This window comes from Porites lutea, chromosome 11 (assembly GCF_958299795.1).
Source record: "Porites lutea chromosome 11, jaPorLute2.1, whole genome shotgun sequence".
Taxonomy (NCBI): domain Eukaryota; kingdom Metazoa; phylum Cnidaria; class Anthozoa; order Scleractinia; family Poritidae; genus Porites; species Porites lutea.
This window is the reverse complement of record NC_133211.1, coordinates 12117174-12130598: the sequence shown is the minus strand read 5'-3', so window position 1 is coordinate 12130598 and position 13425 is coordinate 12117174. Positions and strand designations below refer to the sequence as shown.

Below are 13425 nucleotides of genomic sequence, written 5' to 3'. Positions count from 1 at the left end.
AGTACCCCCCCCCCCCCTCCCCCCACTCGGAACAAATCTGGGCGTGTCTCGGACATATGCATAATTATCTCTACATTAAAGGACACCTTACTCAAACACAGTACGACGGCATTTGCTATTTACAGTTAGGAATTTCTTCACGCACAACCTAAAATGACGCCTTTATGGGTAAAAATATTGCTTTCCGTCCTGAACACCCCAGATGAGATCAAAATTTGCAATTTCTATCCCTAAGCGAGACGACAAGCGTCCCCGTCATTCTTACTTGGGAGACTCCACGGGGCTCACAATTCGATTATATTTGCATACCATTAACCACATTTACCGTGCAATATTCCGTTGAATACCCTTCAGTTGGGTTGGGAAATAACTACAGTTCAAATGAATTACAGTTTAGTTCACTTTGATCTTTATGCCTTAATCTACAGGATCCTCCTGCATGGGCGATGACTTCAAAATGGGGTTGTGTAGAGCCGTTATTGGGAAGTCGTCAATCTACTTTGTGATGTGAACCTCATAGCCCTTATTGACCTTACTATTGGTCACAGTCTTCAACACAGAAAACGTGCCTTTAATAACCAAGCACTGGCAAGTTCAATTAAAAAATTCTTGTTTGACAAGAAATACAATAATTATTGTAAGCCAGATTGACTCATGCATGTACCGCAGGATCAACTAATAATGAACCACTTCCCTGCAGTCATTACTATTATTATGGTTCTGTAAACTAAGCTATATGACAAGATTCCCAACGCAAGCTACTAGAATAAAGAAATCGCGCTCATAGTGACATTTCACCCAATACTACCCAAAAGTATTCATTGATATTATTATAGAGCACCAATTTTGCAACGGAGGGAAGTTCATACACCTTTTTTGCTGGCGTAATTTTCCCAATAATCATAATTTTTTGTACTGTTTAATACTTATGCGCTATTTCTGTCACCTGACCGTCAGTGCAAATGAGAGCGGTATATTAAAATTCTATGACAACCGTTCACACTGACAACTTTGTGAAACCAATTTTGATTGGCCAAAATCAAACAGAGGACAGCGGGTGCTCTGTTATGAAAATGAAGTGATCCTCTGGCAACATTGTTTGGATTTTTTGAACCATCAGGGTTGATCTCTGTCTGGGAACAGTAATTTTCTGCTTGGGAACGTAAAGTTTGGTCAGTATAATTAAATTCACCACAGCCCATGGGCACCACCAGTGCCGACACTTCGAGAGTCAAGGTTAAACTGGTTACACTGAGTGAGTCATCTGGGGACTACACAACGACGACGACAACAGCAATGATAATAGGCTGATTTAGCAACAGAACGGGAATGTCAGTTGACGACGGGGCGCGCAAATCAAACAGCTGGCTTGACCAATGGCACAGATGGGGCACCGGAAGTCGAGTTTAGTCATTACCGCGCACTTTCCTGTCGTCAAATGACGTTCCCGTTCTGTTGCTAAATCAGCCTAATGACAGGAAAACAAACAGGTTTACTGAGCAAAACAGCAGCACATGCATCAAACTTATTTAGTTTGTCCCTCTGCACTAATAGAGACGTGAACTTTTCAAATAAATTGACTCATTTTCAGAAGAAAGATTTTGCACCTAGCCTCATCTTGAAAGTGAGAGTTTTTGAAACTCCCAAGCAGCCTAATCTCAAGAAAATTGACCAACAACTCACAAGCAAAGTGAAATAATCAATATGAAGGCGAAAGAACACAAATTCACCTTATTAGTCGGACGTTTTCACAGTCATCGACTCTGTCGTTGCATTAAATCCCAATTTTCCTATGGGATATTAAAGCGCTTTAGTTTTTCAGGAACAGCAAAAATGCTGTATGAGTGATATTTAAGGTAAACTTCTTTGGGATACAACCAAGGAAATGTCAAAAAGTTCAACTAAAAGAAGCGACCATGACAGAGACTTGCAATCCAACAGCCAATTAATAATGGCTGTGAAATTTCCCGCCTGGCACAGTTAGTAGACCTGTACTAACTACAGTATGTGAAACACCACCATATTAAAACATACCGTTTTCAAAAATGTAGATTACAGTCAACTCTGTCTAAGACGGACACCTTTGGGACCAGCACTAAGTGTCCATCTTAGAGAGGTGTCCGTCTTATTAAGAGTCAAACAGAGGGAGTAAAGAAAGGCAGGAACCAAATCTAAGTGTCCGTTTTACAGAGGTGTCCATTAAGAGAGAGTCAACTGTACTACATTTCATTAAATTTGGGTCTAGCAACAGTCAGTTGGAACAGCATGAGGGTGTTTCTTATGTAATTCTAGCGTTACAAGAACAATCTTTGCAACACGTGTGGCCGGTGCTATTCCGTAACTGTGCAGTCATGACATGGGTTTGGTGGTGTCCCCACTCTCCACACTGTCAGTGGAAGCCCTTTTTTGTCTGGGCCCTGGAAGCGAGTTCTCATCATCGGATAATGATCTCTTCCTGGGCACCTGCAATTGATTAAAAAGAAGAATCACACAAAAAGTGGACTACAGACAATCCCATTCTCTTACTTCTTGTGTCAGCAGTATGAACAATTTTTGTACGTCATCACAGTGACCTAATTTATATGGACACCTCTCTAATATGGACACTTTGCTCCGTCCCTTCAGTGTCTGTATTAGAGAGGTTCGACTGTACACAGACGATCAAAAAGTAGTATTTGGCCTTGCTTTGCGCTAAGAATCTTAGTTACAAGTGTTTTGGTGTAAACAGTACTCACCGGCGCTGAAGGTGGAGGCATTGATGAATTTGCAGCTGACATAAGTTGATTGGCCTTCTCTATCACCTCTTCGTCATCCTGGAGGGAATAAATCACATTTCACAGAAGAGCCATTGACAGTGAGGTAGTGCCATCACGGGACTCAGTGAATTGAATAGACAAAGGTAAAAAAGGAAAAAAACCACTTCCTTAGAACATTTCCAAAAGCATCCTTCAATGTTCGTCAGCCAGTTACTTACTATCTCGACTCGGGAAATGGTCCTAACGCGGGCCAGACCTGCTACATAAGTAAAGCCAAAGGGCACATTTACAGCCAAGTCACAATTTGGCCCTGATTTGGCCAAATAAAACAAAGCTGTGGTATGGTAGATGCCAGATTTGATTACTGCCATGTATTCACCACAATAATGTTATTTCTTTGTTACAACAATTCATATGTGCTCAAGCTAAATTTTATTCATCAGCAAAGAGAAACTTTGGAATAAATTTTAGTCGGACACTGTCCGATGACTGACAGTAATATTCAGCTCTGAAATAACATTCTAATACCACGCTCCTGCCACTGCGCTCTTTGGTCCAGAATCATTTAGGTTGACTTATGGGGGGTGGGGGGGGGGGTGCGCTCTGTGTTCCTGGGGGTAGTAAAAGATGGTAGGCAACTCAGCGAAGTTTAAAGAGAATTAATGTTAAAATGAAGTGGTCTGCATAGCAGGCATCAAAAGGGGTAGGGGATTGGGAGAAAGGAAAAAAGGGAGGGGGGCTGGGGAGAGAGGGTAGGGGCGCTCTTTCCTCCCCAACCCCCTTCTCCGTTTTGTGCCTGCCACGTAGGCTAAATTTAAGATACACACCGATATCCATGGGTGTTGGAGCGCTTCCTCTACTGTGATTCTTGTGTCAGGATCCACAGTTAACAGCTTTTTTACCAGATCAATAGCTGAATATTAAAGAGCAATAACTTTAATCAACTCCCGACTTAAGTCAGTTTTGAACCTGCTGTCATAATATAGTAAAATATAGGTTAAGTGCGAAGCTTTTTCTGTCAGATGATCTGCAAGGTACGTGAAAGACTGCCCACAGTCTCTTGTTTCCAGCCAGTCATGTGAGACTACTGTGAGCAACCCACCTACAAGGGAACTGTGGGAGAAGCTGGCTTGTTAACAAAACTTTGCAGAAAGTCCAAAGCTGTAACGACGGCGCTTTGTGAGTCCAGTAATTACCGGAACTTTCGAGAAACAGGGCCAAGGGCGGCATATAAACTATTAGAATATCCTGTCCTCTCTCCTTGGCCTGAGGGGCAGCAAGATGTTTACAGAGTGCAGGCACTGTCTATGAAAATTTACGCTATGCAAGCAGCAAGTAAAGGAAATAAATACCTTGAGATGAGACTGTCTTCCAGTACTGTGCTGGAAAAGAATATCGGCCATTGATAATTTGGTCGTGTAATGTATATTTCTTTATCTCTTCGGAAAATGGCGGGTAGCCTGCCAGACTACAAGCAATGAAAAAACCATGCGGTGAGTTTTTTGTTAAACAAGTGAACTACAGAATGGTGGGGTTTTTTGAAATCTAGAACAGAAACAAAAGGAATAACTCATACTTCATCATTCAAGTAATGGTAAGCTTACATAAACAGTTAGACCTGTTGTAGATGATCACCCAAAATCTCTTACGGTGGAAGGTCATTTACAACAGCAGTCTGACCAAAGGAAGTCTCTACTGGGACTGGGTCTGGGCATAGTTATTGACTATGATCTGAGCCATTCACTACAGAAAAAACCCACAAGTAAGCACCTGCATTTTCTGCCTAATGTATTTGACTGACTCTCTCAGCTCACCATATAAACAGTATTACTCCCAAGCTCCAGAGATCCACTGCTTTGGAGTATCCCCCAGTACCACATGTTAATAGGACCTCAGGTGCCAAGTAACTGGGTGTTCCACATAATGTCTTCATAAGGCTCTGTTCCCCAACAACTTTAGACAGTCCAAAATCAGTTATCTGTGAAGAGAAAAATATAACGATATTGTGGTGGCATGGCCTAGCGAAGAAAAACCCTTGTAATACAGGCTACTTTTAAGGCACTCCCTATTCTCCACAGAGGCATTTTTCGCTACTAGGTGGAAGAGGAGAGGCAAAAGGGGGCACGTGGGGGTCAACAGGTCATTTTCCTTTTCCCTGCCCCCCACTTTTTTTTAGCTGAAGCTTGTGCAGGGAAAAGAGTTGAAGGCAACACTTTCTCATGTTTTTACTATCTGTTTCAAGGTCTACAGAAACAATACAACAACAGATACTGGGTTTCAAATTATGGGCCTTTACATTAATAGGGGTCTATCATGCCAAACACAAGATGATCAAGTCTCAGCATTAATTACAGATGCAAACAAAGCTAAGTAGCCATCTCAAGTCAAAATAATGTATTTTTCCAGCGGTTGTAAATACCTTCACTACAGTCTCATTCTTCTCAGATGCCAAAAGAACATTTTCTGGCTATAAAAGAAAACATTTTTATCCTTTTGTCAATAAAATGGCCAAATGCCAACAGGAGTTTTCAATCTTGTAATATTATATCTGAATACTTATATTATAACAAGAATCACTGAACATCTTTGAAGATAAAAAATACCACTCGTTCTTTAAACAATTCAGATGGAAAAAATGGTAAAATTAACATAATATTATTATTGGCTTACCTTCAAATCTCGGTGGGTTATCCCTTGTTCATGTAAATACTGCCAGCCATGGAAACATTTTAAAGGAATAAGGAAATGAAAATGTCAGACAAATGTAAGGTCTAATGATTTAATTTCTGATGAAACTGATGAGTTATATTCACATAAGGCCTTCCGAATTACAAAATGACAAAGCAAACAAGCTGTACAGGTATTACAATGGACAAAAGCCATGATACTTATTTTTACACAGAAATGTTTGTTGTTGAGGTTGGCAAAATGGAAAATAGGAGAGCTGCAGTATACAAATGTAAAGAATGTTCCAGGTATTCAGATAATGGAAACAGTGTCGATAGCAAAGTGTAAATAATTATTAAAAGGAAAAATGAAAGAGACAAGAAAACAAGGAGGGAACTTAAGGTAGGTAGGGTGAGAGGAAGTTCCTTTGCCCACTTTTCTCAGTTTCCTCATAGTTTTTTTTTATTTCATTGGTATTATTTCCAAAAATATGTACTGTTAGGTAAAAGACAAAATTTAATCGAAATTAAGCCACATACTTGTGCTTGTTTTTGAAAAAAAGAAAACCAACAAACCTTAACAGCAACAAGCATTTGATAAAATAACAGCTTAGCAGTGGGTTCTTCAAACCTTGTAACACTGACAATTCTGTCAAACAGTTCTCCCCCTTCCACACTAGCATTATGAATGAATAATGAAACAACAACAGAGACACCACAACAAAAGATAACGTTTGTCATAAAATCTATCTTTCAAAAGAAGGTACAATGTAAACCATCTTAGTTTCCAAATAATTACAGCTATGTAAGAATTTTCAGACCATATTAACATTTTGAGGCCAAGCTACAACTTCTGCCTGTTTATGGACATCCCGCTAACAGCATATTTCAGCAGCTGCAAACTACAAAAAAATTTTTCTTTGTTCTATATCCTCATTAACATCAAATTCTAATACAGATTGCTTCAACCTTATTCCATTCAGTGACTGCATGTAGTTTGCTGAATTCTCAGCATGTGACCAGGGGCACCCAACGAAAATATAGTTCAAAACCACTTTTAAAATATAGCATTGTTGAACATACTTTAGTATTTAAACGGTAAATACAGGCACATTTTTATCCCCAAATCTGTTCGGATTTCCCAGCTGAAAGTCTAGTGATCTGAAAATTATAGGGATCAAAACTTACCTTTTCGAAAATTTCAGCCAGAAAAAAGCCTCCCAAAAATTCTAGGTGACCTTTTGACGTTGGGTGCTCCTGATGCGACATTAATCGGCCCACATGACAACCGGTGATCGTTACAGCACTAACCATTACTACAAAACCCAATATTATTAAGGTGAAGGCACAGTACAAGCCAATGGAGCTCAAATGGCTGAAGCTTATTCCTGTTTCATTGGCAATTGAGGCACCATTGCCTTTCCCCGCCCCCTGGATGGGATGCTCATCCATTGCAGAGTTATGCCAACAATATTTCACCAGCATGCAACCATTTATACACCTGGTCAGGGCTATCATTAGTAGCTGGCACCTGGATTTTTTAACTGGCTGCTGCAGTAACATCAACCAGCCACTGTTAGTTTGAAAATGGGTCCTGAAACAATACCAAATATAGGAGAATTTGTGGGATAAAAGACTGGCTACCTTCCCTGAGAGACTTAAAAACCTTAATGACAGCCATACTGGTGGGTATGGAGGCGAGACAAAGGAGTGGAGTTAATTCTTGTTCAAGGAAAAAATGTGAGGACAAGGCTTGAACTTAGGCTGGCCTACATCCTGATCCAAGTGCAGCATGTTGACAACTGACACCTCCATTCATGTAAAACCTACGACTTGTTATGTTCACCATCAATACATGAAACAACAAAAAAAACTAATAAGAGATATTTGATGTGGAGTGTTTCATGGAATGGTACAGCTCAAGAATAATGTACAGGACTTCAGGTGTTTCAAAAACATCCTCAATTCTGATCACACATGGCTGAAACAAAATCAAAATTAATCATTTAATTTTACAGTCAGTGAGGGGCAGAAACGGTGCCTAGATATAACAAATTAAATGTTGAATTTAAAGGCTTCAAGCTAAAAAGTAGCAATGAAAAAATAATTATTACATGATGAAGCTTCTTTAGTATTTCAACCTCATCCCTCATTGCTGCTTGTTTGGGCTGTAACAAATAAAAAAAAACCAACAAACAAACAAAATTACAATAGTTGCAGTTACAAAATAGCATCTAAATTCAAGAACATTTTTATAAAAGATAAAATAAAACACAGTTAGCACAGAAAGAGAATATATGGCCAAGTTTGAATTACCAAAACAGAATATATATTGCAGAGAACCTAGTGAGCCAGTTTTATGAGGAAAAATTAAATAACATGTAAATTTTGTTCATTAGGTGCATGCTAGGTTGTTACAGAACACATTTTACATACAGCAGGGTTGTCAGTGGTCTACCCTACTGCATGACAGGTTTAAAATTAATGGAAGTAAGCTGAAAATACCCCAACTGAGAACTTCTTCTTGCTGATTATCTTCACAGCAAACTTTTGACAATCCCCTCTGCTGAACGCAAGTCGGACTTCACCACAAGCTCCACTAAAAAAACGAAGACAGGGCCAGGTTATCAAAACTGACATGGATGAATGACAGCTGTTACAAAATTTTACGCACAGCTACATATATAGAAGGCATTGTTTTATTCCTAGACTTTCACTCGACTAAACAGGGACTGCCATTGATAGATTCTTAGTCACTGATGACCTTGACTAAAATCAAATGTAGATACATTTGAGCAATAATATTTTACTCCGCTGGGGATACATTACAGCACATGATCAAAGCATGGTGGAAAGTGGCGTGACAGAAGGTGGGAAAAACACTGCCAGTTTTCAATGAACACAACAACACAAACATGAAGCCTCAAGCTAAAAAGCAACAATTTTCAAAGCTATCCCAGAAGAGAAACAGCAGCTGGTGGAGGAAAAAGATGCAGATAATATAAGGAAAGTACTTAGTAAATCATTCATTCATTATGAGTACTGAGTCGACTTTTTTGATTTGCTCCTGGCATTCTTTTGTCACTGTTGAAATGAAAGTCTATCTAGAAATATAACAAAATACTTAATGTCAGGTCCCTCAGGAAACAAGCTAGATTGGTTTTCTCTTGAGTCCTTCAATGTTTCCCTTGACTTTGTCTTGGGAAAACAAAACTAATTGTTCCCCCAAGATCTCACATTAAGTGTGTAATATTGCCCTTCATAGAACAAAAACGTATAAATGCTGATCAAAGTCAGAGAGCAAAATTTAATCAGTAAAATCCCTTTTTTACTAACTCACCGCCCGATGGTTTTGGACATTATATATTTCTCCTTTAACTCCTGCAATTAACACAGATGAATTGAACAGATTAAGTTAAGCTTAATGTTTACTATAATGGGTAACCATGACTTTAAGAGCAAGTTGTCATAATGACTGTTACTGACTTTACCTCGGGGAGAGACTTAAATTCTTCATCAGCTTCAAGTTGGCTGATGTTTTGAAATACGTAAGCTGCAAATTAAAAAAAGCAAAAAAGTCTCCTATTTAATTCTTGTAAAAAAAGTATGTTTTTCGAATACTGCACTGGACTTGTTGCAGGACACACAAAATAAGGATGAGCTGTACTTGCTGGTTGTTGAAAACTGGAGTTAGGCTGGTAACTCTAAGCAAAAAAGCATGCTAAACCACTTAAGCCAACCTTACAGGTTTAATATAAACCTTTCAAAAGCCAGTAGATAGAGTATTAGCAGATTAGAAAAAACCCTGATTATTCTATGATCCAGTTCATACACTGTGCTTCTGCCATGCAGAAGGTGATATTATAATAATTCATGGATTCTGCAGAAGCATGATGGAAGCACTACTTCAATTTAGACATCCTGCCAGAGTCAAACTAAATTGTCTATGTAACATCAGGTCAGTGGTCATTGAAGCAAAAAAATGGAGGGACCACACGTCCTGCAAAAATAAATTTCCAATGATTTTAGTTCAACAGCGGCATTTTCATAAGAGTGATTTGCATCGCTGTTGTACCAGAGTGGTGTAGCAAGGCAGAGCTTGTCACACTTTCTTTCCACGAAAAGGTGGGCCTTATTCAAGAGGAAGGTTTAATAGCCGATTTATGGTGGAAAGTTGAAGTTAAAATGCAAATGAACTCCTTACCCTTATGTTTTTTTAAAGATAATGATATCTCATCATTGTTTTTTAGAGGATGTGTATTATTTTTACCTGACAGGGAGAAAAAATGATAGAATAAAATAATGAAGTACGTGTACATAATTATGAAAAAACTTACAAGAGTTACTGTAGTTAATTCTTAACTCTTGTTACAAAACCTCAATAATGGCTCATAGACACATCTCTACGATACAAGGAGATTTCTTGGTGCCAAAGATAAAAAATGCTTATTCCTCTTTTACAGAAACCTCCACGATGTATACACTTGGGTCTGTTCCTTTAGTATTTAAGATGATTTTCAAGACTATATAATTATATACCAAACCAAGTATAAGATGGCAGAATTCAAATAACAGAATGCAAATGATGTATCTTAAGATTGACAACTAAGGTTTAAGCAGTAAACAATCATATGATTTACCAATCTTTTCCCCATTTACAAATGTTCCATTGGAACTGAAAAAGAATGATTGACAAGTATGTGTAAATAACAAATTACCCGGAGGCACATCACAATAACAATCAAGATATTTCTCTGTCTTAGCTTCGAAACCAAGAAAATTTGACAAACATGTGTAAGACTCTAGACTAAAATAGCTGATCTCTGTGTTTTAAGAAGTGTTCTACTCACCTAAGGTCAGTTATAAATACATTGAATGACGTCCGTTCTGAATTCCATTCCTAAAATAAATATATTAAGAATACTTGATTTCAGGGAACATTGTACTTTTAGTATATGAAGAAATTATCTACCGGTATTTTTATAAGATCTTTGGATAAAATTTCTAAACAGACATCACTTTTTCCAACCATAGCATAAACAAAAGTAAAGAGCATGATGGAAAGAGACAATTATTAATCCCTCTTCGCACTCTTTGCATAAACAAATTATTTGAAAAAACCTAACCTTATGAATGGTAGCCAACTAATATCATGAGCCTTATAAGCCTCAATGACATGTGTATTCAAAATAATTTTTAATTCAAAATGGACACCTCTCCAAAGACAGACACCTAGAGGTGGTCCCTTGGACCCTGTCATTTTTGAGACACCTCTATGAGACCAACAGTTGGTTTGGTCCTGATGCTGGCTGTTTTAGAGAAAGTTGACTATGAACATAAACAAACAATAAAAGAACTTCCATTAATAAGGTCTATAGCTTGGAGCTGACAATGGTTTATTAAATTCAGTTAGGGGGCTCAAAGAAAGTGGGGATGACAAAAACAACAGTGTTTGACTGGAAAAGGAAAGTCAGGTTTGGTTCAATTTATTTGCAAGAGGGATAGAAAAACTGAAGGTTTAAGAAACTGAGATTCAACTGCATGAAAATCTTTTGAAACTGTGTATTAAAAGTGCAGAGAGGTTACTACTTCGGGACTCAAATAACTAAATTTAAGATTGATGTGTTTTTAACTATTATATGTCAATGACTGTACAGTATAATATCAAGTAACATACCCTAAATAGCTTGAAATGCTTTGTGCTGATTGCTTGGTAGTTTGGATTTCTTTTAAAATACCGTGGTTGATAACAGAAGTCATTGTTTGTGCCACGTCCAAACAAGTTCACATCCTTTTCAAGTTCTAGAGTGCAATGAATACAAAGAAATATTTTCTTGCAGCAGAACAGAATTATAAATAGTGGGAGGAGGGAGAGAAAGGACAGTGGATTAAAATGTTGGCTGCTAATCTTTAAGAATCTGGATCACGTTTGTACTGTTACACAATGATGGCCCAGTATTAGGGATGTACATATATCTTTTATCAACTTATGGCTCAGGGAGTTCAAAGAGTGCTTCCCCCTTCCCCCCCCCCCCCCTACCACCCCCACCTCTTAATTCCCGGACTTTGCCTGTCTTCCCGAAATTTGACTCCATTTGTCAAGTTGTGCGTGTAAACTACTCTAGTTTTATTTTTCCAGTGGCACTTCCACTCATCTTCACTTGTGTCAAGTCAATTGTAAACAAAAACGAAAATCAGTAAATAATTATATTAAAAACAAAGTTAGTGAATACAGCGTGCGCGCAGTCGCGCAAATAAGCTTTAGCAAATCACGCGAATATTCAGCTTGGTATAAAGTTGGTATTCGGCCCATCTAACATTTTGGAGAAAATATTGCTTCAGTTTTAAATGCTATGAATTTAAATTAGTAAAACAATGTTCCATGGCAGTGACCTCAGCAGTTACATTTTTGTTACAAGTACAAAGCATCTTACCGACTTTCTCGAAGCCAATACCCAGGGGAAACAATCTTCCCCAAATTGAGATTTTCGCCTCGTCCTCGTCCGACATTCCGTCCAACATGTCCTGAGTGGGAAGAGTAGGAGCTGTGCTACCAGACTCCATACTCGCTGAAGATGGAACGCTTTGAGAGCCTGAAGAAGCTCCAGTGCTGCTGGACGTTGTGTCGGATGTCTGGTTTTCAGCCATGTTTTTTTGCTCCAAAACGAGTGGACGAGATTCTGATTTAAAGACTGGGACTGAGCGCTAAGTTTGGCGGGAAATGCAGGAGAGCAACCTGCTTTGCAATTGGGGTGTGGTCACACTCCTATACTTAGCAAGTCAATGTATCAGAGCCTGAGGATCTCGCCCTTTCTTGTAGGAGTAGTATGACCTTTCCTACACCGGTCGGATGCTCCTGAACCACTGAGCTACGAAGGACTCGTGGCAGCTGGGCCATATCCAAGGTTCATGTATGACATCATCCTCGGAGACCCAGGGGCGGTCAGTCGGGCCGGGAGAAATAGCGCGACAAAAGTTTTCAAGTACAGACGGAAAAGCCCCTGGGTACCGACTCTCACCGGACCATTTCCAAACGGTCAAGCGAATGCTGGCTCCTGATTGGGCACAAAAAATGCTTTGTATTATTGTGCCCAATCGGCGAACAGCATCTCCTGAGTTCTTTTCGTGAGTTCGTACACGACGGCTATTGACTCAATTACGGCTTGTCTGGCTCGCGCTCATACACCAAAGAAATGCACGCAATCAGGAATCTTTCAGTTTGATATAAACGCTGCATTTCAAAATACTGGTAGTCTTTACACTAGAGCCTAAATAAGCTAACAAATATTTCAAGACAAGTAAATTTTAAATTCTTCAAGTAAAAGAAAGCTTCACACACAACCTATCCTTTTTACTTCAGTTTTCCCACGCAACGTAATTAAGATTGATTGACATGCTTCGCCTTTCTGAAAGCTTGGAAACCGCAAGTTTGCTAAGTCGGTTTTAATGAGATGCAAAGCAAAGTTACTTGAGATTTTGCTTAGGCCTTCGCACGCGCAATTTTGGTTGAGTAAAACTTAGCATCTCTTAAGTCTTACTTAACAGCCTAGTGTAAAGACAACCACTTTCCACACGAAAACTAAAGACGCTTTTCCAAAAATACAAGCTTGACGAGCTTACAACAGGTATTTACGCTTGCATCGATCACGCCTTCTTATTAAATTTATGCCGCGACAGCTAATGTATCGGTCAAATCGAAGCTTCAACATGCCCCCCCCGGGCATATCCCGGGCATTTGACACCTTTGCCGTCCCGGGGAGGAGGGAATTTGATCATCAGAGTCTTCCAGGGGGTGGGGAATTTGATCCCCATGCTTTAGGGGTGGGGGATTTGAACTTCACCCTCGATTTCATGTTAAATCTTTGGCGTGGCGAGCTATCATGGGGGACGCGGTGTTAGAGGATTTTCGTGGAAAAGACTGTGCCTTTGTGGCCAGTTGGTTACGAGGAAAGGGCTTAAACAAGCTTTGTGCCGTATTTGAAGTATTTAAAGTTTGAAATTTT

General features: G+C 39.2%; 1 protein-coding gene across 1 annotated transcript; it reads right to left on the bottom strand.

Moving 5' to 3' along the window:
- Positions 1-550: 550 nt before the first annotated feature.
- On the bottom strand, positions 551-12071 carry LOC140952344 (serine/threonine-protein kinase Chk2-like). Its single transcript, XM_073401765.1, has 18 exons — positions 11857-12071; positions 11100-11224; positions 10273-10322; positions 10063-10097; positions 9627-9692; positions 8914-8975; positions 8763-8803; positions 7928-8021; positions 7537-7590; positions 7339-7403; positions 5999-6098; positions 5427-5465; positions 5176-5223; positions 4571-4734; positions 4109-4224; positions 3584-3669; positions 2736-2813; positions 551-2463 (listed from the first exon to the last, which is right to left on the bottom strand). The coding sequence occupies exons 1-18, from the start codon at positions 12068-12070 to the stop codon at positions 2350-2352; spliced, it is 1551 nt and encodes a 516-aa protein (XP_073257866.1). The 5' UTR covers position 12071; the 3' UTR covers positions 551-2349.
- Positions 12072-13425: the final 1354 nt, after the last annotated feature.

What these genes read in the sequence shown, in the direction of transcription:
- LOC140952344 (XM_073401765.1), bottom strand. Translation starts at nt 12,070, where the DNA reads ATGGCTGAAAACCAGACATCCGACACAACGTCCAGCAGCACTGGAGCT. An exon ending in AGCATTTCAAGCTATTTAGG is followed by an intron (nt 10,323 to 11,099) that starts GTATGTTACTTG and finishes TATTTATTTTAG; the next exon opens with GAATGGAATTCAGAACGGAC. An exon ending in TACTAAAGAAGCTTCATCAT is followed by an intron (nt 7,404 to 7,536) that starts GTAATAATTATT and finishes ATTTTGTTTCAG; the next exon opens with CCATGTGTGATCAGAATTGA.